General features: G+C 42.1%; 1 protein-coding gene across 1 annotated transcript in view; it reads left to right on the top strand.

Annotated features, from left to right (window-relative positions):
- The first annotated feature begins 9357 nt into the window (after positions 1–9357).
- LOC147898943 (ABC transporter B family member 19-like) overlaps positions 9358–23770 on the top strand; it is a 33874-nt gene continuing 19461 nt past the window's right edge. Inside the window, exons 1-7 of the mRNA XM_087378149.1 lie at positions 9358–9702; positions 9826–9880; positions 10448–10623; positions 10969–11169; positions 12113–12372; positions 22262–22578; positions 22673–22896. Coding sequence (XP_087234275.1) covers positions 9358–9702; positions 9826–9880; positions 10448–10623; positions 10969–11169; positions 12113–12372; positions 22262–22578; positions 22673–22896 — 1578 coding nt within the window. The remainder of the gene's footprint in view (positions 9703–9825; positions 9881–10447; positions 10624–10968; positions 11170–12112; positions 12373–22261; positions 22579–22672; positions 22897–23770) is intronic.

The raw sequence follows: 23770 nt of genomic DNA, 5'->3' as shown, positions 1-23770 counted from the left end.
GTTGAACCAAAAGGAAAATGTCAGCATAATTCTAGTTAGGGGATAATTTGGATGGGAGGAAAACAAGGAGGTATGACATGGTTGGGCTAGGCCTGCTAAAGGAAAATTTTAATTGTAAATCACCAATGAGGTTTTTAAAGGTATTTTGAGATAAAAGTGGAATTTCCCCTAGAATTGAGAAGCTTCTATTACAAAGAAGTCCACATGGCATAGTCTCCTTGATGGATTGCATATTCCTTATCCAGACCTCTAATATTTTGGTAATCGTGTAAAGGGCCCTTTTTTCAATCCAAATTTTTTGTAAGGATTTTTTCCATGATTAGCCTATAAACATTACTAGCTGTCAACTTCCTCAACATAACAAGGAGGATCCATTATAGCATTTTCATAACCAAGACAACCTCCTAGGAGTGAGACGAATGCACCCACGAACTAACCCTATGGGGGGTTTGAGAAGATAGGTGAGCCTCTCCATTCTTTGAAGAAGGAAATCCTCTCGATAGAGGCTACACGTGAAGACCCATGCATGCTCCCCCAAATGGTCATCGAGGTGTGTATCGTATTGTCCAAATATTGGCCAAGGTGTGTGTCAGATGGACTTGGGAACCATCTATAGCCTCTGTGCATCTAAGGTGTGTGTCGGATGGACTTGGGAACCATCTATAGCTTCTGTGCATCTAGATCTCCAAATATACCACACTACAATGCTCACCAAAATCTCCCATGAAATGTCTATAGAGGCATGCAGTTCCTCCACTTTCTTCCAATCGGCTCATTGATTATCTCACAAATGCATCCACAATCATAGACCTTTCTGCTACAAAAGATCGTAGACCCTTTTGCTACAAACTGCTAGCACTCACTAGGTTGATGAGGCCCTACTCCACCAGATATTCTCCTCTCAGGTGCCCCCCCAAGTTAGAAAAATACAAATGGTTTCCTTGGCCCTGATCAACTGGGAGAAAATATCAAAACATATGACTTTAGGGTTAACGATGAGCACAACCTATCATATCACTGGAGGTGCCACCATCAATCAACTTAACCCAAACAACTTAGACATTCAAACAACTTAGACATTCAATTGCTAAGCAACGCGACATTCCTAACATAGACATCTGCTAGTCCCTTGTAATTTGGGATCTTCTTGGCCCCCATGGAATGCAATGAAGCTACCTTCGATTACCATCCCCAACCAATAGGAACCTTCTTAGCATTTTCCCACTCCCATCCAAAGGCCTTACCTAAAGTTGATAGAAAAGCTATATAAATTGGTGGGTAAAAGAATATGTTGGAATATCAATATTCTTGCATTCCATCTAGCATAAATACCCTGCCGACCTCTAAATTTCTCCATGAGTTTGTCATGAAACCATTCAAAATGCTACTTCAGGGTAAGGTTGAGCCCCAATGGGGCACCCAAGTATCTAATAACATTGCCTATACCCACCCGATTAACCTGCAACTCATTTGTCTAGTCTGATCTTGAACCCGGGTCTATTCTTCACACAAAGAGTTTACGCTAGTGATAAACCAACCCAAACACTTTGTAGAATCTCCATAGAGCCTTGAACAAGCAATCCACCCTCTATTTGAGATAGAGCCACAATGTCATCAGCAAAGAGTTGAGAGCAAAATTGTTTCTTTGAGGATAACACCAATCCCTGAATCATTCCGTCCTGCATACTTTCTTTAGAAGCTCTAAGAGTAGAATGCCCTTAGAGTTGAATTGTACTTAGGGTGAACAAGAGGCGATCCAAGAGGGACACCTGTCGAATGGACCTACAATATGTCTCCAATATGTCAAATCTACACCACTCCACCATTCAAATAGAGGATGGTTGAAGCATTACCAAATAGGTCTTCAGCATCTTTCAAACTTCCTACCGAAACCCTTGTTCCAACGCATGGCATGTGTAATCCCATCAAATTTTGTCATAGTTGTTATCCCAAAAAAGAATTCTTTTTTAAAGATGCACCAGCATAGTCCAAATTAGTAGCAACATCTATAACATTTTCAAAAATATCTCTTCCCTTAAAACCATTATGTTCTTTGTCAACCACTGGTGAGATGAATATGTCCTGCATGTGGAGGGATGATACTTTTTCCATCGCTTTATAAGAGGTGTTTACCATCATGATAGGCCTCAATCTCCCACTTTGAAACTATTTTTCCATTAAATTAAGAAATAGTTTCATAAGCCTAGCATTCGTATCCTGTAAGAGTGAGCCTTTCATTATCTATGCATTTGCCATGTCTACTAGTTCCTTTCTCAATACATAATGCCCACTAATGGCTCCTCTTATTTAAAAAATTTGTATCTGCTAATCTGCACATCATTTTGATCTCGCATCAATTGTATCGCAATCGTAATTTTTCAAAGAAAATTTATGAATGCTCAGATGGGTGGGAGGCTGAGAGGTGAGAGAGAGGAGTGCAAATGGGTGGGAGTGACAAAGTGAGGATCCTACTCTCCTAGTTACTAAGACTACATCCTAATGCAACACTAATCTACGGAGGATGCAACCTAAGTGAAAGCATGATGAAGAGAGTGCTCATGACATGTATCTCAAGTCAATTAGGTTCCAAGATAGATTAACTTGGACTCATAAAGAGAATCTTGAGATAGTGCAAAGTGCTTGATTGATATTCCTTCAAATGAACCTCCCTTTTATAGGTGAGGGTACTTACATCCATTTGCTTGCTCACATGTGGGATATCTCCTCCATGCCATGTGGCAGCTTATCCTTTGCTCATACCTTTGCTCTACAAGTGCTCATGGCACCACAACTCTCAACACCTCCCCTTGGTGCCATAATCCTTTGGCTACTGCAAGGTGGTCAGATGTGAGTTACATTCCATCACCTCCCCTTAGTGCATACATTGCTACTTAAGGTGGTCAAGTGTGGCTTCTACATGTCAATACCTCCCCTGGGTGCTTTCATAGCTACTCTCAGGTGGTCAGGCTTGATTACAAAACATAGGCAAGGTTGGCAAGGTTTTTTGCTTTTCAATACATTCCATTGATGTCACCTTTTGGCTCATGGCTTGATGATGACTCCGCGTAGTTGACTTGTTGATTCTTCAATCTGCAATCTTCTTCCTTGTGTCCGAGCTTCTTGCAATGGTGACACTTTGGTTTGTTCTTCAATCTGCAGTCACTTTGATAGTGACCCATCCTTCCGCAATGGTAGCATTTCACTGATGTTTTACTGAATAGTGCTTGTTCTTCATTATAGCTGTTGTATGTTGATGTCGATGTTGATGTCGATGTCGATGCCTTTAACTCTCTTTCTTTTTCGAGAAGAGAGGATACACATTCTTCAAACTTTGGATCTGGCAAATTCTTCAAAGTGGTTGTCAATGCACTATACTCTGCAGGCATGCTTTTAAGGAGAATTGCAAGTGCATCTTTCTCTCCTACTTTTGCATTTATGCCCTCTAGTTGAGTCATAATGCTTTTGATTTTGTTGACAAATTGTGCCATGGATTCATTGAAGCCCATGTGCATACCATAGAATTCAATTTTAAGATGGATTTCTTGGTTTTTGGCTTTTGCACCAAACACTGTGTTCAACTCATCCCATGCATCCTTGGCATGATCTTTAGAGTCTATATGATGAATTATGTTTGGACCTAAGTGCAATCCAATGAGTGATAGTGCTGCTTCATCTTGTTCCTTCCAAGCATCATTTTGTGCAATGGGTATGTCTTCTTTTACAATCTTCCAAAGCTTTTGGTGCATCAGGAGATATCTCATTTGTGTAGACCATGTGTGAAATCCTTCCCCGGTGAACTTCTCAACAGTTGGAGTGCGGATTGCCATTGCAAAGGTCTTACCAGTTTGATGATACTTTCAAATCTGGCAGTGTCTAATTGCATACAATGATTTTGAACAGACAGGCGCGTAGAGCTCGAAAAGACGATCACTTTTCCTTTTTGGAGCGTGTGCAAATTTTTCCTGGATTGCAAGTTATGGCTTGTTGAAGCTTTTGTGAAGAAAAGGGGGCCTTGATGATGTGGCACAGGGATTCACATGCTGCTTACAAACTGTGCTTAACAGGGGCTGTGTGCTTAGGTAGCCTTGTGCCATGTGGCAACCTTCTAACCCAAGTTAGTTAACCCAAGTCTAGATTAACTTAACCATGGTCCACGCAACTAAACCTAACCATGGTGATCATTAAGGTAACCACAGTTAAGTCTTATCTTGACACGTGTCAATCAATGAAACTTTGGAGAAAGAAAGAGATCTCTGAAGATTTTGCGACGACGGCGACGGAAAAGACTCAGAAGCTGCGAGCTGCGGACGGAGTGAGCTGCGTGTGCATTGCGACGCTGAAGATGGCTATGGCGACGCTTGGCAGCTATGGCAGAAGCTCGTCGTGCTGATGGTGTAGTTCGGCCGTGGCTGTGTTGGCGACTGGCTGCAGGGAGCTTCTGGAGATCGATGCAGAGGTTTCGTCGGTGGAGGTCGTTGGTCGACCAACACGAGAGAGGCCGCGCTGCTGCAGAAACGTTTGTTGCAAGGCATATGAAGCTTTGAGCATTCGTTTGGTTGCTCGAGGTGCGCTGTTGAAGACTATGGAGCGTGAGCATGGGCTGCTCGTGTAGTCGTTGTAGGCATAGCTTAGAAGGTCGTTTCGTCAAGGTACTGCTCTCCTTGATTGAATCCTCTAAAGCCTACCTTTCTCTCAAAAATCAGATTGCTAATCTTCTCTCCCTATCTTTTTCTCATAAGAACAATGGGGATGGAAAATCTCTCTCAATGACGGAATTCCTTAAATGCCATGGAAGGAATCAATGGACGGAAATTTGCTCTCAATCTAAAAAACTAAAACTAACCTAGGAGAAAACTTGTGCTCCTAATGCAACCTACAACTAATCTAGGAGACTAGACCTAAGCTCTGATACCATGACAAAGTGAGGATCCTACTCTCCTAGTTACTAAGACTACATCCTAATGCAACACTAATCTACGGAGGATGCAACCTAAGTGAAAGCATGATGAAGAGAGTGCTCATGACATGTATCTCAAGTCAATTAGGTTCCAAGATAGATTAACTTGGACTCATAAAGAGAATCTTGAGATAGTGCAAAGTGCTTGATTGATATTCCTTCAAATGAACCTCCCTTTTATAGGTGAGGGTACTTACATCCATTTGCTTGCTCACATGTGGGATATCTCCTCCATGCCATGTGGCAGCTTATCCTTTGCTCATACCTTTGCTCTACAAGTGCTCATGGCACCACAACTCTCAACAGGGAGGCTGAGGGGCGAGAGAGAGGAAGCTGGAAGATGAGAGAAGGGAGAGGCGAGAAGCGCGAGAAGAGGTGAGGAATAACAGTCGTTGAGGTAGAGGCCAATTTATAAGTGAGGAAATGCGGTGTGGAAAATTCGAGAAGGGTGGACACGTGCCTCCTCCATTTATCCCTCCTTTTTCCCCTCCCCTTGAGGGCATCCCCTAAACTAATTAATTAAATTTCTTTTTGAAAATGTTAGGGGCCTCTATTAGTTCCTTTCTCAAAAAAATGATTGAATCCTATGGGTTACCCAAGTAGGCATGGAGACTTACACTTATCCATGGACTTTAAGGCATCACATAGCTAAACTTCCAAAAATGGCTTGGCTAGTACCCTTGGCTCTCCTACTAAGACTCTGCACCCAATCTCTCTGAGGATCTCATGCATTTCTTCCACCCAAGCATAATTGCTATTGCCAACTACGATTGCTACCAATTCTTTTATGTAGACTTTGACACTTTTTTAGAAGTCATTTAACATTTGCCATCCTTTTTCATCATTGTATCCACTGTCTCCCTCATGATCTCTCTTCAGCCTCCATAGCTCCCACCACTTGAGGAGATCCTCTACTTGAACTAATAGGGTGGCCAGGGTTGAGTCCTTCAAGGATTCCATGGATGCTAAATTTTTTAAGTGTGTCAATCCTATGAGATCTGCATTATTTATGTGTGTCAATCCTATGAGATCTGCATTTCATACCAAGGTCTTCATTATCTCAAGGGTTTTCAAGCTCGAGGGATTCACTCTTCATTAAAGGGGGACATCACTTGCGTGCATGAACTTCAAGAAAACCCCCTATTTAAGATCCATGTAGGATGATAAAACACCCCTATTTAAGCTTATAAGATACCACCAAAATTCTATTGTGTCCCCCCCTTTCCTTAAATCTATGATTTTTCTCAAGCATTTAGATTACACAATAAGAAAATTTAGATTACTTTCCCTATGACTATTTAAAACCATACACAAAACCAAACTTGTTCGGACTAGTTACCCAAGGTAGCCTATACTATTTCCCCCCCTCTTAAATATGGCATAACTCCCCTAACTTAAATTCAATATTGGGAAAAATTAAAAGGGCCCCCACCCCTAATGTATAAGCTTATGCCTCATTTCAAAAAACCCCCCTATTGTACACTCACATGAATCATAAGTTTCCCCTTGTGAATCCCCTAGGTTTTCAAGCCACATCCTCTCCACTAACTTATGAAACTTGTTACGATTCAAATGCTTTTTGTTAAACTTGAAAGTGATATCCCATGATCTACAACCAGCCAACAAAAGCGAGAACCACCAAACTAATTGAACATGATTAGATATTCTAGAGTGAAGGAGGTATTTCCCTCCTAGTAGAGCTCTCATCCACTACCCCTCACCAGAAACCAAAAAATAATCGGGCTGCCCAACCCTAAACTTGGCTAGCTTTCTTCTATTAGTCCAAGTGAACCCATTCAAAACCCCTTGCTCCAACTCTTAAAGCTCATCCCATAATTCCAACTTAGAGAAGACAAGCCTCTATGGTTATATGATCTATCTACAGCTCTTTCTAACATATTCCAATTCCCCCCCAAAGTTCACCTAGACCCAAACATATTTCTTTAAAAAATGACCAACAATCCCTCCGCTCCTTCAAACCATTAGTGGCATAATTACATAGCTTACTAAAGAAAACCTATGACGGATACTTCTAATACAATTAAGTGACCCTCACTGCCTCTAATACTTAAGTGACCCTCACTGCCTCTAATACTTGGAATCCTAAGTTGTAAGTCCTTTCTAGAAAAGAGTCGGTCGCCTTTATAAACTTGCAAGTTTCCAGTCTTGTAAGAAGTGGATGAAACTTTGGGGCTTAGGTGCTCTCTTAGTCACATTTCTAATCCTATTTCATCGAATTTATATTTGGGATGGTTGTCTTGGAGGAATGGAGGATGGACAAGAAGGGAGAATAGACAAAAGGGGGATGAGAGTCGAGGGAAACTTATATCATGTCATTATACTTTAGCAAATTACATGGTCTATTGTACATCAAAAGTTGCAATGTCTTTGGAGAGAGAGAGAGAGAGAGAGAGAGAGATTATGTCAAACTAATCATCGCATGCAAAAAAATGATGTACCTGTTTGATTAATTTAGCCTACAATATCACTCATGATTTTTGAGATTCATCGGAATAGTCAAATTGTATTTAACAACTAGAATGCTTGGGCAGTTGCTAATTATATTATAAGTAGCTAATAATAGGCCAATTGATGTAACGGCTTAGAATGTGCCACATGGCTTCGTAGGATTTTAAAGTTTCATAAAACGTTCTAGTGCTGGCCCAAGTAATCATGTAGTTTGCAATATTTTTGCGGAAAGAAATCAAGACTCGTCACAAGGTGCCACAAAACCTCCAGGATCATCTTGTACGTGAAAACTCGTTGAAAACTTTTTAACTCCGATTAGATCATCATCATCTAATCTGAGCTCCCAAAAGAAAACATATCCTTGGCTGTTGCCATCGTCGCAAGATTTATTAATTGAAGCAGATATCCGATCGCTAGATTCAATTGGTTTCAGCTGCCATTGGATATGTTCTGTGTCATATTTATATTGCTCGTGCACAAACATTCGATTTGAGAGAACCCACAATCACTCTTCCAAATTTTCAAACATCAATCTACATAATTAATGTTTCTTGCCTTTTTGTTGTTTTCTTTTATCTTGTATACTTCAGGCATTATGACATAGTGGATGCCAACACGTGAGCACTTAAGGGATGAAAATGACATAAAATCCACGTTTTTACAAATAATTATGACATTCAACGTAGGAAATTTGTTTTTCCAACTTTTGCTCCTTTTTATGCTTTTTTACTTGGGCCAGCACTAGAACGTTTTATGAAACTTTAAAATCCTACGAAGCCATGTGGCACATTTTAAGCCGTTACATCAATTGGCCTATTATTAGCTACTTATAATATAATTAGCAACTGCCCAAGCATTCTAGTTGTTAAATACAATTTGACTATTCCGATGAATCTAAAAAATCATGAGTGATATTGTAGGCTAAATTAATGAAACAGGTACATCATTTTTTTGCATGCGATGATTAGTTTGACATAATCTCTCTCTCTCTCTCTCTCTCTCTCTCTCTCTCTCCAAAGACATTGCAACTTTTGATGTACAATAGACCATGATTTCTCATTTGATCTGGTTCTTGCAAGCACTACCTTCTCTACAATCTTATCGCCCAATGGACGGCTACATCCAATCCAATATATATATATAATTACTGCTGCACAAGTGATTAAGAACATGGCTGCATCTACATATAAGATTCCACTTCACCTAAAACTTCGTTCCACCCGTTGCCGCCCAGCAGCTGGAGCCCAAATTCGACATCAATTTCATTGTCATTGGGGTGTTTCTTTGCCGATTACCAACGTTCTTTGTCGATTACCAACGTCCAGAAAGTCTGGATGTCAAAATGAAAAAGAGAAATCAAATGGGGAAATGAAAAGCTTGTCTGAAATGACAATGTGAATTGCAGGCACTGCGTCCTTCCAGAGCGCTACTATTTTATAGCTACGTATATTTTGTAACGCTTTTAGCCGGCCCTGCATCTTTGCACAGGATGCACTCCGATGCAAAACCACACCCAACTGCACTTCCCTCATCGGATTCGCCTTTTCTCATATGAAATTTACCCCTTGTGATAGTATAAGAGCCGCCATTTCCATACGGTTTCCCAAGTTCTCTTCTCATCAGTAATACGTGATAAGCAACTCGCAGCAATTAGAAGCCCGCTCAAGCTCTTACTTGACTTGATCATGCTAAAGTCAGCAGTCCTAGTATTCTCTATCACCCCAACTCGTCTTTTCATACACTATCCAGAACGTGCGCCCTTCAACAACACAGTCGACAAACAGAAACTTCAGCCTGAATCATTTTTCCTACGTCAAACTAAACCCAGCGTCCGACCACATATACGGAGATTACGGTGAGTTTCCTCCATAATAGTCGAGTAGAAAGTTATAATCGAATCCGCAGTCATGCCAAGATATCGTCGACCTACGATGACCATGCCAAAAGAATCGACAGCAGATCCCGCATTGTCAACACCATCACCATTAGCTGACGTCTCTTCGGTTTCGTTCTCGGAAACGAAAGACAACCTGCGCCTTCTGAAGGGTTCGAGTACTTCAACGGACTCAAAAGAGGGATCCAATAAGGTGGTGCCGTATTGGAAATTATATTGCTGTGCTGAACAGTTGGACTACGTCCTCATCACACTGGGTACGTTGAGCGCACTCCTACACGGGATGGTTGTGCCTTTCAATTGGCTCTTATTTGGACGTGTTATCAATGTTCTTGGGACTTATCAAAACGAACCTCAGGAGGTGTCTCATCAATTGTCGAAGGTAATTTAGTACGTTGGCTTTCCTTTTTTATCCTCTACAGTTGCGCCGTACTACTGACAGGACAATGAACGCAATTCTCGGCTGATACGCTCAGATACTCATATGCTTGTCTTTGTCTCGCAGTTGTGTGTTTATCTCTTGATAATTGCGTTCGCGAGCTTCTGGCTTTCGTGGCTCGGTAAGCATATCCTCTTGCTTTTGGAGCGGGAATGCATTCGGAGCCTGAACATCCTATTTTGAATCTACCGATTCGTGAGAGCAACTCAATAAAGTCTTTTGGACTCCTTAGAGTTGATTCTTTCGGGGATACAATTTCTGCATAAAACCAACAACGCTCAAGCCTTCCATTCATTTCAATCCCGTTAAACCAAATATACACTGCAGCTCGTTAGAAATGTTTGACTATGTTCCGTGTTTGAAAACCTCAAGCTCATCACAGCTTTCGAGTGATACGGTTGGCTGAATTTGCACATGCTGGCTTGGGAATCTCAATCTTGGAGATATTAGTCTTCAAACGCCAGCTGTATCACTCGAAAACTTATGACGAGCTGCCGTGAAACGTATACGTGTGCCAAAAAACTGCGCGATAGAGCTCCGGCGATGGGAACTGGCATGACCAAGCACCAGAAATATACGTATCTGCAAGCGCGATTTCTCGCAATTCTCGTCATATAATGCTGCTCTTCTAGCTTGAAAAGCCTTGAATCTTGAACATCGTTAACAATTGGAATTTGTAACGTGTCAGAGGTGTCCTGCTGGATGCACACGGGCGAGCGGCAGTCGACTCGGATGCGTTGTCGATATCTAGAGGCGGTGCTGTCGCAGGACATGGCATTTTTCGACACGGAGGCCACAACAGCAGACCTACTCACCAGCATCGTCACGGATCCTCAGCATGTTCAAGATGCCATCGGGGAACGGGTAGAATAATTTGTGGCATCTACTGTAAAATGAACATGCTATGTCATTCTTTACTACAAGAAAAACCAAGGCTAAAATTCTTAAATAATAAAACACATATGGAAAATCTCAAAACACCACTCCTCCAGCCTCGAAACTCTTTCATAAATTCTTTTAGTTCCATCTTTTAATGCTACTTGTCACATAAAGAAGTTATCATTTTTGGACATTGAATCGTACTAAGTCCCCCTTTAAGTGATGCTTGATAAAATGAACCCTTTCAAGAGCAAGGTTGCACAAATTTCAACATTTGCAGTTAGATAACCTCTTTGATAAACTTTAATTTACCATAACTATGGGATGTAGGTTGGCATCTTCTTACACTACATGGGAACATGTGGAGGTGGGCTTGTGCTTGCTTTTATTGTTTGTTGGCCAATCACGTTGTCAGTGATTACACTTATTCCAATACTCACGACTATTGGTGCATTATATGGATACGTGTATAAAGAAGTTTTGCTAAAGTACTTTGAAACGATATCTCAATCTACTCTCATTGCCAAAGAGGTTAGTGAGTTCCAATGATTTTATGTGTTACATCTCTTCGAAATTACTAGACTCCCTTTTTTTTTCGTATACAATGCCTAGAATAATGGTTTTCCTAGATTATGTATGAATACTCATTGTACCTTTGGTTACTTAAAATGGGCAAGGAGGAAGGGAGGGGTCATGGGAATTGGTGAGGGATATTCACAAAAGTATCACGTCTTTAAAGTTTTCAAAGGTTTATAGATAGCAACAAAGCTCATACAATGGAAAAGTTTTGATTGGGAATAAAGGCAAAAAAGGTTTTCAAACCATGTTATGTCCTTATTTCAAAAATCTGAAATGCACCTTATGATTTAAAGCACACAAAGAGAGCATCCACAACAAGTGTTTTTATATTGAAGGGATATATATCTAGTGGCTCTAAAGCAATATCCATAGTAATGTTTAGTTTTTCCCCCTTTTTTATCTCAATAGTAAATATCTCAAGTGACTCGAAATTTATTGATAGACTTTTCCCTTATTACCTTCCAATATGACTGACTCATGTAGAAATGAGTTCTCAGCACACTGCACTCTATCTCTTTCTATGTTACGTTATTTATAATTTTCAGTATCTTGTCAGCCCTTTTGGAAGGCAAACATGTATGGAAAGACATTGTATTTTGATAACGTAAAAATCATGGATGAACATAAACTCCTTTTTTGGAGCTTCCTTTTAGTCCAAGGGTATGACTCTTCTATGTTCATGACATGTTGGCTGTTTCATTGCTGAATCTTTTGTGTCTCAAAATCTTTATTTTAAATTATTTAGTCACATACGATTGTGCTACTTTTCTCATTTTGTCTACATAGTATATAAAAATTTAAAACAAGAATTTTTTTACCGTGCCATTGAATTATCCAAAAGGACCTTGATATTTTGTAAATCAATATATTCTAAATGAGGCCCTCTTCTATTCAGGCCATATCCCAAGTGCGTACTGTTTATTCCTCCTCAGGGGAAGGCAGAGCGGTATTTGCTTTTACTAAAGATTTGCAACAAGCAATGAGATTTGGCAACATGGCTGGATTGACAAAAGGTGTTGGGTTAGGTGCAATCCTCGGAGTAATAAACCTTTCGTGGGCAATAGCAGTATGGTTTGGTGGAGTCCTTACAAAAAAGAAACAATATGATGGTGGAAGGATCATTGCAGCAGTATTTTCTGTGGTTCTTGCTGGAATGTAAGTTGAGTCTCATACCGTTCCATTCCCCTATAGCTTTGAATGAAAATTTAATGGATTCATAGAGTGCCTTGGAAGAGACGATGTATTCAAATGGCAAAAATCGACTGAGCAGCTGTACCTAGGAAGTTCTCAAATTCAAAAAGCGATCGTCTGTCTCAGCTAGAAGATCGATCAGACCTGTAACCAGCTCTTTGTTGCAGCAGATCAAGATAGCCCTCACCTAGAACACCCATGGTCTCTGCAATCTTAGAGCCAATTGCTGCTTGCTGTTATGAACAAATTGTACGTACTGAAGCCTTGGACTACCACAGCGATCCCCTTATTCTAAAGTCAGGGATCTCATCCATGTACATGACACAGCCTGATCAGCCTAGTCAAGGTGGCTGGATGAACTGGTATGGTTGACAGACTACTAGGTTGGCCTCTTGTTAGCCCAATGGTCAAAAGCAGGGCTACTTAAGGGCAGTATTTTGAAAAGGTTACTCTAGTCAACCCTGGTGGATCTAGTGAGGTTTGTCAGTTCCTTCAGGCAGCAGGCCTATGTAAGGGGAAATGGAGACAATTACCAAAGTACTTCACACCTGGTCATATAGACCCAATCTTCTTAGCTCTTGGCGTGCATTATTTTATGCTCTGGATTTCTGGAGCAGTCTGTTAATCTAGCCTATATTCTGAAAGCTTGTCAACAAGACTGGAGTGCTTGCCAAATGCTGCTTACACAAGGTTCTGCTACCCAATTGCACATTGAATGGATAATACCTCTTTCCACCAGTTTGCAGGCATGCATATAGTTATTCAAGAAATGAAGTTGTGTTTGGCTTAAAGTCTCAATCTGGCTGGCCGTCTTACCATCGAACACTTGACGCGAGCTCTAAAGTTCGAGTGATCCATGCCAAACTTGAGTTACAAAGCTGGCATCTGAAATGAACATGATGGTCTAAAGGTTACTGCCTACGACACACAATGCTTACGAAGAGACCAGCACCTATCCTCATATGGTGTTTTCCATATCAAGTCAGTAAATCGTGACTTGCCTAAAAGGGGTCACATTCAAGTATGCCAAAACTTGCCTCTGGTAAAACAGCCATGAATTCATTTCACTGCTCAGGTTCTATCAAACTGAGTATGATGAAACTCTCTCATTCTCTGCTTTCCCACTGCTGTCTTCTTCTTTCCCCCCAAAAAAAGAGAACTTCTATTTAGTAAGACCAAGTACAACACAATAAAATTCCTATGAAAACCTCTAATAAATCAAGTAGATAAAAGGTGAGGCTGTCCAAAGAGCGGAAGTGCCATGAAGGCTTTATGGCACTATGTGTGAAAAATAAACCATGGTCCCACTCTCACTTGAAAGCCGCTGGATGCGGCTCTTGCTGTTACAACCTTCTGGTAATGCGGGCAATCTTCCTTAATATGGCTCGGCACATGACAACGGAAGCATCGGTTCTCTTTGGCATAGAGTGCTCTGGTTACTTTATCCAAGTACCCACCATTGCCATTGCTGTCCTTCGCCATCCCACTCTTCTTCTGCCACCCATTCCCACCATCACCTAGTGTGGAATCCTGCGACTTCTTACTGTTGACTTGCTTTGATCCTTGACCCTTGTGCATGAGCTAAAAATACTGGGCAAGCGCGTATGCACACTCATAATCCCGTGGCCTGAAACTTCTGACATACCACTGGATGTCTGTACGCAGCCCATGGAGAAATTTGCTCAGCTTCAGACTGTCCTCTAGATGCAACTGTATGAACACTTGAGTGAATTTATTGGCATAATGATTCACCGTCTCGGTGTCTCCCTGGCGTAGCTCGTAGAATTGACTTTGGAGCCTATCCAGGTATTGCGGTGGCAGGAACCGTGATCAAAGAACTTTCACGAATTCCGTCTGGTTGTAGAAAGGTGTCTCCTTGTATGCATCATAGTGGTCCTTCTGCCAGTTGAGCCACTAGGTGACTGCCTCGCCTGAAAAATAGCTTTCAAACTGATTGAGCCACAAAGTCAACACTAAGGGTCTCTGCTTACCATCGTATTATGTGAAGTTCTGTTTCCCCGGAAAGGAACGCTTGGCTAGAGGTGGAAGTCTCTCCATTTCTCCCCCTGCTAGTCGGAGTAGAGAAATGAGAAGTTGCCGGTCCCGTTCTTCCTTCTCTTCTAAGCGGCACATTCTCGGAGCTCCTTGGCTTCCCGAGTCTCTATATTGCATTTGTCTTTTGCTTCTCGAGCTTCCCTTTCGGCTTCTCGAGCTTCCTGATCGCGTTCTTTTTTTGCTTCTCGAACCTCCTGATCGCGTTCTTCTTTTGCCTCCTGCTCTCTAGCGGCTTGCTCACGATCTTCCCGCATCTCCTGAAGCTAGGCCATGCAGGTGAAGAGAGCCTCAGACTGTTGTTGCTACATCTGCATCATAGCCTGCAACCTGCAACATGGCTTTCATGGCAGACATGGAAGTGTCTGCAAGATTCTATGGCGGGGGTGGTGATTGGGGCACTGAACCCTCATCCCTCCCTATGTTGGACTACTCACTGGTGCTCATGGTGTCCTTGCCGGATCTTGTCTGGACCATAAAACAATAGAGCTGCCCCTGTCTCCATTTTGCTCAGCTTGCTCTTTTCCAACATGGTATCAGAGCAGTACCAGCCTCCTTGAGCCTGATCCCACCACCTCATCATCATCTTCTCCTCTCTCCCGTTGCTCACTCTCACTCTTTGCATCGTCTTTTGCTCATCAGACCTCGCGACCCTCAGCTATGGCGTCTCCCCCCTCCTCTTCCTCCTCCTCCTCCTTGCCTTTTCGGAGGCCTCTTCGGTAAAAAGCAGCAGCAGCAACCACAAGACCAACTCCCTCAAGCTTCTCCCTACCTCGACATCGCTGTTCCATTTCCCGATGCTCTCCTAGCAGACACTTTCTTAGCCGGTCGAGAATTGAAATGCGAGAAGGGAGTCAGGTTTGGAGCCTTTAATCCAGAGGGTTACAGAAGTACAGACGACTACTATGACACATTTGAGGCATTCCTTTTCTACTAGGCTGCCGACGACGGATCGGACCCAATGATGTTGAAAAAAAGTGGGAGGCAGCGGAGCTGCGTTATTCGATTATGCTAGAGGAGGCCCTCAGTTTGGGGCAGACGGGTTGTTGATAGGACCGCCGCTAGCACCGGTGATGGGTGGCTTCTCTGGTCCTGATACGAATTTGGGAGTGGGTATACTTACGGAAGGGAAGTCGAGATTAGGACTGTCATATGCCAAGAGGGAAGATGGAAAGGACTCGATCTTTGGAGACGACAGCACTCTAAACCATGATCTTCAGCTTCTCAAAACTCTCATCATATTAGCTTGGCTTGCTAGTAAAGCTGCCCATGTGGTAAGACCTTGCCTTGACATGGATATTTTGCTTTGCTACAAGAAGAGGCTTCTTGTCAAGCCCACATCATCCAGGAGATGATGAGTATGTTTTTTGAGCTCCACTTATATCTCCCCTAGTTGTCAAGGTACTCTGCCTGAACAGTCCTCCAAAATGATTGTAATAAACTGTGAGTTCTTTGTCCTCACCTCTGGTCACCTATGTAGACCATGTGAGTATGTGTTGTCCCCTTGGTACCTCCTGCAGACTTGTGTTTGTACATGCAGGGGAGATAACCATAAGGGGGGGTTGTGTTCCCCACTCTGTATACCTTACAACCATGGGAACCCTTGCTAGCTTGAGATCCTAGCCATTCATAGATCCATGACCACCATGAGATGGCATGTGACACCTTGTGCTAGCTGTATCCTTGACATAGCTTGAGGCAGTCCCTTGAGGGGGGGTTTGTCAATGTCCTGCCTCTCCATAGGCACACTTGTGATCCTATGTGTGTGCTAGAGGGGCAGTTAGGTGTGTTAGGTGGAGCTATATGCTTCTAGAGGATAGGGGAGAGATTCTAGGAGCTTGGTGGCCTTTGGTATGAGGTCATCTATGATGTCAGTATGGATGTAGAGGTAGCCTACATATGGCCCTCATTTCTCTTCATTCTCAGAGACAGTTCTTCATTTGTGTCCATCTTCTTGTCTCCATTTTGCTCAGCTTGCTCTTTTCCAACAGCCCCTATAAACTGACCCTCCCTATTTCTAGAAAGAAAACTAAGGCTCTCATACCAATGCAGCGGGAGATAGACTATCTTCACTCTCTCTCCTGCTTAATACTAACTGCAACTACAAGACGATGCACTCAATACACAGTGATGTTGTGGATGTGAGTGAGAGAATTAGAGGGACAGAATGTAGTGGACCTCCGAAGAGGAAATAGATACAACTAAATAATGAATGCCCAAAGGGCTGAATACAACTGTATGAAGGGGCTGAAACCCTCACTGCAATACTGGAAAGACTAGACTACCTAGAGGAGGTGAATCCTCACTAGATCCTTGAAGAGGTTGAGACTACCATGCTGGTATGCTCCAGGGAGGCCTTGCTATTGCTATTCTGAGGGCTGAAGTGCCCAACTGTGGGATAAAGAATGAGGGCTGACCTGGTCAACGCCAACTGTTGACCTTAGTCGACTGGTCATCGGCGTTGACCACGTCGATAAAAAAGTCAACGTTGAACAAAAATCAATGCGCTGACTTTTGACCAAAAAGTCAATTCTATGTTTTTTGACTTGCGATGATGTGGCGTTGATTGTCTGTTGACTATGTGCTGATTGCTGATTGCACAAGGCTGCCAGCTTGGCTGTACGGATGCCTGCGTGGCAATTGACCTAGCTGCTTGCGTTGGCACCAACTGGCATGGCGACGGGCTTGTGGATGCTCGTGACAGTGGTTGTGTGTGATAAGCTCTGAATACTACTCCAAATGGCCATGAGGTTGCATATATCCTCCCAGATCACTAAGAGTGATTGAGAGGCATAGGCCTAAGGCCTCTTTGCATCTGGATCTCCAGATATGCAATGTTGTCACACTGGCAATGATCTCCCAAGTCCAGTCTATTGAGGAGACCTAATGTCAGTGTAAGAAAAATCAGCACTGCATCTAGAGTGGCGAGCTGGGGTCCTCCCCTGACAATGAGTTTGAATCTGCTCCCTCGTAGAAAATTTGTGGACCAAGCTCACTCAGCCACGCCACCAACCCCTTAGTGATGTGGCAAGTATCTCTCCACATCCTGCCAAACACGTGTGCAATGCCCTGCCAGATCCTCTAGGCCTCTGTGCACCCCAAATGCAATGCTGAATGCATTCCATGGATGTGGGCATCTCAGACATGTGAGGTCAGCTCCAAAGGTCTATCTCCAAGTATTGACTAGGAGGTCACCATCATGCAGGAAGAGCCAAAAGAATATGGAAACATCTCTCTTACGGTAGGATCTCTAAATTTGTCTCCAAAAGAGGGTATGCATGGGTAGGGTGGTGCCAAAGTGTTCCCAGTGTGCTACACAACGGCCTCTCATTGCAGTAGATTCAACCCAAGGAGATCCTCCTATAGTGACTTGCGATTCAAGAAGGGTGCATACCCGTCGATTCCCAAGCAGTTTCCAAGCTGATTCCTACCAGCAGCTTCCTCTCTCTCTCTCTCTCTCTCTCTCATATGTAGCTTCCGTACGTAGCCTCCCCGTACCTTCTATACGTAGCCCGTAGCTCTCCCGTCGTACCTTTCGTACCTTCCCGTACAGCCTCTCCCATACCGTTCCTTCCGTACAGCCTCCCCGTATCTTTCGTACAACACCTCCCGTATAGCCTCCGTACCTCTCGTACAGCCTCTCCCCTACCTCCCGTACAGCCGTATCTCCCGTATAGCCTCTTCTGTACCTCCGTACAGCTATACAGCCTTACCTCTCCCCGTCAACACTCTCCATCTTTCAATATCTCCCGTCCGTACCTAGTCTAATCCTAGTCTAGTTCTAGTCCTCCCTAACCCCGAGTTGGGCTAAACCCCCAACCCAACCCGGGGGTTAGGTTAAGCCAGGGGGTTCATCATACAGCCAACTATGGATTGGCCTACCCTGTCCTCCAAATCCCCCTCAACTGCTTCAACATCCATCAGGACTCGGTACTCTACAGTTGCAGCCATGACACCCTTTCCATACGCACGGAATTACCAACAAGAAGGCTCAAAACGGGCCATCCTTGGGCAACAGGATCAGATTTTTTATTTGCAGCAGGTAGTGAGAGAGCTACGATTGGAGCTGGTAGAAGTAAAGGCCCGACTTCACATCTTGGAAGGGCCTGGTAAGCAGGCAGTAATTGATGAGGCTGTAAAATCTTGTAAGGATTCCCCCCCTACCCCGCAGCTAGTCTCTACAGTCAAAGATCTTGTTCACACTAAAGTACAAACTGCTAGGAAGGAAGTGTTTGTGGAAGTGGACAACAAAGCAAGTCCGTCCGATATCCAAGCAGAGATTAAAGAACATGAAGCTAGATGTGATAATGCGCTGAAGATTAGAATAGGGGGGCTCCCAGAAGATTGGTACAAAGAGGAGGATACATATAGTGAAATATTGACAAAGATCAAATCAAGCTTGCCCAACATTGAATGGGTGAATGATGATGAGTAGGATGATGACAACTCCAGGCCAGCTTCTATTTTGCACTATAGAGGTCATGCAATCCTTACACTGAAGTCAAAAGATATGCGGATCAAGCTTCTTCGACAATCTTACAAGCTGAAGGGCACCAAAGTATGGATAGCAGAGGAGCTTACACAAACTCAACTCACTCCTTGGGAGCTGCCATGTGCCCTCCCTAAAACAGATGTACTAGAGGGTTTCTTGCTGTCCCATAGATCTTTTGGTCTCCAGTGGACGTTAATAGACTTTCTTTCTTTCTTTCTCTAGGTGGGAATCAAGGATGTATTCTAACAACTTCCCCAAACAAATAGCCTTGATGTTCAAGCTCTTCCTTCCACATTCGAATGTCAACTGCAAAGGAGCAAGGATAAATCATGAAAACAACGAGTGCTTGACGAAATGCAGGAGTGATATTCAGCTTTCTTAGATGTTAGGAGTATAGCACCCTAGAAAACCTTAAAAATTCTGACCATTGACAAGCTACATCTTCAGCAAATTTGCTCCCAATTTGCTCCCATTAGAGTTGTTGCACCACCTATGGAGCACAGTTTCCTTAATCATAGGAATGTAGAGTGGAACCTTGCTATAAAGGTATGCTAGAACGTTGTTCTAAAATGTCTTCGTTAACTAGCCTAATGATCCCCCATCCCTGGAGTTTACATTTGATTTCATTTTCTATGGCATTTCTGAGTATCCACATTTCAGACACTAGCATTACTTTAATGATTGCAGTTGTTTGTGTAACATCTATTGACATTTGTGAAGGCTTAGAGATGAAATGAAAAATGAAATATAACTGATGCAAATATATCTTTGCAGCCCATGGAGACATTTCCGGTTTCTATCCCCCTTCTCAAAAGGGTCTGCTCCCAATTGAGAATGTTCCCATCCATTGTAATTCCATTTGACAAACAAGGACCCAAACCAACCCTCTTTCTACGATAATGGGGCCCACCCGAACTCGTGGACACTTGGCATTTGAGTTCCAACACAAATATCCATGCAATTGGCACCATCAAATAGTTGGGGTGGTCACAGTTTAAGAAATATACTACAGGGAGAGCACAGGATAAGCAGTTCATACTAACCTTTGATCCCCATACTTACTTGACACCTTTCTGAAATTGCTTACTTATTTGGTGCTTAGAGGCTATTTGGGCCTGCGATCCCATTTTCCCAACTTCTGCGATATTTTGGCATCAACTTTTTCTTTCGAATTCTGCTGGGAGGGTTCTGTCTCTAATAGGATGCGTTTACATTTGCAAGAGCTTGAAATAGGTCTTCCTCAAAGCTTTGCGAGTCCCTTGGTCTGAATATCATGCTCAATATACAATATTAGTCTCAGGGCCCAAACACAGTAGTAAGATTGCCGCCACGCAACACACAACTGCAAAATTTACTGCTTAGAGTTGCATGAGGTTGAGGAAAAAGAGATAAAATTGTTGATCATGTCTATTTTTCTTTATCCTCATCTTATTAAATCTGAAGTAACCAAGGCATTTGGAGATGATACTTTTAGCAGGGAAGAGAGTTGGGGAAGAAAGCTAGGGACCCTGAGTCTAATAAATTTGACCCATAATAACTGAGCGTATTTTGCCCCTATTACATCCAACTACAGTGCCAAAAGAAATATTGACCTTAAAATGCAGACCTGTAAGTCAAGAAATATGAGGATTGTCAAGGAGCTGAAACCAGCTCATCCCTGCGTGGTGCTATCTGAAAAAACTTTGGAGGTCCATATTGAATTCACAAGACCTTTAGTGTGGTTGCGAAAGTGTCATGAGTACGTTTCCCACCAGTTAAGTCACCCTCTCAAAATGTCCACCTATCTAAGGGTGATATGTCATATGGGGATGGAAACCCATTGCGCTTACGCACTTTAATGATGAATTGCTAGGACATTTGGAGAATTGATAATCGTGTCTAGGTGAGGATAAAAGAGGAGCCTAAATGGTTGTCCCATCTTCTTTCTTGTAGAAGGCGATCTCATTGTGAGGCCCATTGCTTACAACTACCTAAAGAGGGTGGTGGCTGAAATAAAATAGCTAGCGATTTCTTATCCCACATTGGTTTAAGACATGGCATGCATTCTATAAGAACTTAGCCACATCACTCTAAAGTCCATCCTAGTATAGGTCTCTGGTGAGATACAAATGGGATGACTTGGTTTTTGATGTGCAGGTCATACCTTGGTGGATGCCTGTTTTGAGCCAGGGGGTGCACTATTAAGAACCGAAGTTACGATTTGCGTTCAAGGGGTATTTTAAAAGAACCCCGTCTGTAAAGTTTGCATGGAGAACAATACTGCTTTTTCTACTTACTGTTTTTCCAAAATTCCAAAAAAGAAACCCACATGTAAATAGATTTCTGTAAATTTGCCTAATTATTCCAATAAAAAACCCATCCATTTGAACCTCATGGTATACTTACATATTTCTAGGTGAGGCTAACCAATTCAATGAGTTTGAATGAGTCCAAACCAGGATTGTAGATTTGTATCTTACCAAGCCCACTCTCCCTAAATCTGAGCCACCTCCTCTTGAATGGTCCCTCGATGGACTTGAAACTCCATGCACAACAAATGAACCATTTGCGATGAATACTTTCCCAGTGGAAAAGTTACCCCATAGTTCCCAATGTAAAAAGTTTCAAAAGTTTAAGCCACATGTGTGGATGAAGCTTGATAATGAGACTCTAGAAAAAGAAAGTCCACAAGATTCTAAAAAGCTAATTAATGCTACTACATCACTCAGCAACCATAGCCCATGTACAGCTTGTTCAAAACTATCAAAGGATGATCTTCATGAAGTCCCAAAGTACTTCAAGAATTACACTAGTGATAGTGTCCGCATAGCAATGCCAAGACCAGTATGAGAATATGAAGTGCAAGAAACTGATAACATTGGAGAGACTCCAATCTATGAGGGACTGGACAAAACTAGAATAATAAACCATGCCCTTGAAGGGGAGGAAGAGAAATTGGTATTAATTTGGAAATAGGGCACACAAGAAGATGAAACAAAGCTAATTTTTACCCTAGAATCCAAGGTTGGAGTTTGAAGAACCCAATACATTTCTTTCCGTTTTGTGGTCTCTTTATTTAATAACCAAACATTCTAAATACATAATGAAATGTGATCTCTCTTCCCTCTTTTCAAAATCAAATTTGAAAAGGAAGGAACTTCAGACATTGAAGTCATATTAGTATTCCTCGTCTTGAGAGATCCTACCAAAGATTACCAACAGACATCTTATATCAAAGTGGCAAATTTTTCTCCCATCAAAGTGGCAACTTTTTCTCCCTCACCTTGCTGGTTCGAAATAATTCAGCTTATAATCTGACTCTTGATTTAGGTCATTTGGACAAGCTGCACCAGAGTTACAAGTCTTTGCTCGTGGAAAAGTTGCAGCAAAAAGAATATTGGATATCATTGATCGAAGGCCTATAATATACTCATCAGATCTGCAAGGCCACACTATCACACCTATCAGTGGAGACATCGAGTTTCATAAAGTCTACTTCCATTATCCATCACGACCGAGCATTCCAATTTTCAAGGGCCTCTCTTTAAAGATCCCGGCTGGTACAACAATGGCACTTGTTGGGGCAAGTGGCTCAGGGAAGAGCACAGTTATATCACTTATTGAGCGCTTCTATGACCCCACATCAGGTATAGATAGCTGTTCCTGATTTATTTCACAACGTTGATGCATTTTTATGTTCAGACCTTCATTGAAACATTCTACCCTCTTTTGCATGTATAGGGGAAATTCTGTTTGATGGTAAAGATATCAAGAGATTACAAATAAGATGGTACAGGATGCAAATAAGCTTGGTTAGTCAAGAGCCTGTTTTGTTCGCAGCTAGTATTCGAGACAACATTCTTTATGGCAGGCCTGACACCAGTAATGAAGAGATAGAAGCTGCAGCAAAAATATCAAATGTTCATACTTTTATTAGCCATCTTCCACAAGGCTATGATACCCAGGTGATGTGCACATATGCTAATGTATGAAAAGGATTGTTATTGATAATTTAAGTTCAATATATACAAAAAATGAATGATTATGGCTTTTTGCATACAACGAGTCTCACCTTTCACTTCAAACTTTTGTTTTGAAAAAAAAAAAGGCTAGTATGATGATGCCTCCAGAAGTAACTTGCCAATACATGATTTCACCCAAACGAAATATAAAGGGTCAAACTAAGAATCCTGACAGACATGACCTGCACGACATTTAGGGTAGTAGAAACTTTTTGTAGGTTACACTTGAGGTTGAGAGAAGTTGGGAGGTTTATTCAATTGCTGCACGACAGATAGTAATACTTCAAAAAAACTTGGTATCAATTCCAATAGGTGGTTATAATTACTCAGACTAAAATAACCTAGGGAAAAACTATTTGTGACATTTATTCCTTCAGTACTTTTAACTTCTAACGAGTTCCATAAAAGCAGACATTTCATATACCTTGTAATCCCATGCATACATATCGACAGATTAATGAAATTGACCCTCTTGTTTAACCACTACAGAATAGTCATCTTTATTGGAATAGAAAATGTTTGGACTATGCTATATCTAGCACAGGACATTGATGTGTAGTTCTCTACTTCGATTCTTGCCTTCTAAGCCTAAATGTGTGATGTTGATGTTACAAAGCAAAGCCTGCAGTTTATAGGAGCACAGCCTGAGGAGATGAGATAGAAAGTGCAGAGTTGGTTAGCTCCAAATGGCCATAAGAGCCTATCTTCTTTAAAGTTCTGATATTGGGAGGATACAATACACTGGAGACGAACTCTACAGCTTATAATATAAACAATTGTCCACTTCCAGCATTTTCGTTGCATTTTTTAGCTCCTC

This window comes from Dipteris shenzhenensis, chromosome 8 (genome assembly GCF_047967505.1).
Source record: "Dipteris shenzhenensis isolate YYH24624 ecotype China chromosome 8, Dip_SZ_1.0, whole genome shotgun sequence".
Lineage (NCBI taxonomy): Eukaryota > Viridiplantae > Streptophyta > Polypodiopsida > Gleicheniales > Dipteridaceae > Dipteris > Dipteris shenzhenensis.
The sequence above is the reverse complement of the archived record's forward strand: the minus strand, read 5'-3'. Positions and strand labels throughout refer to the sequence as shown.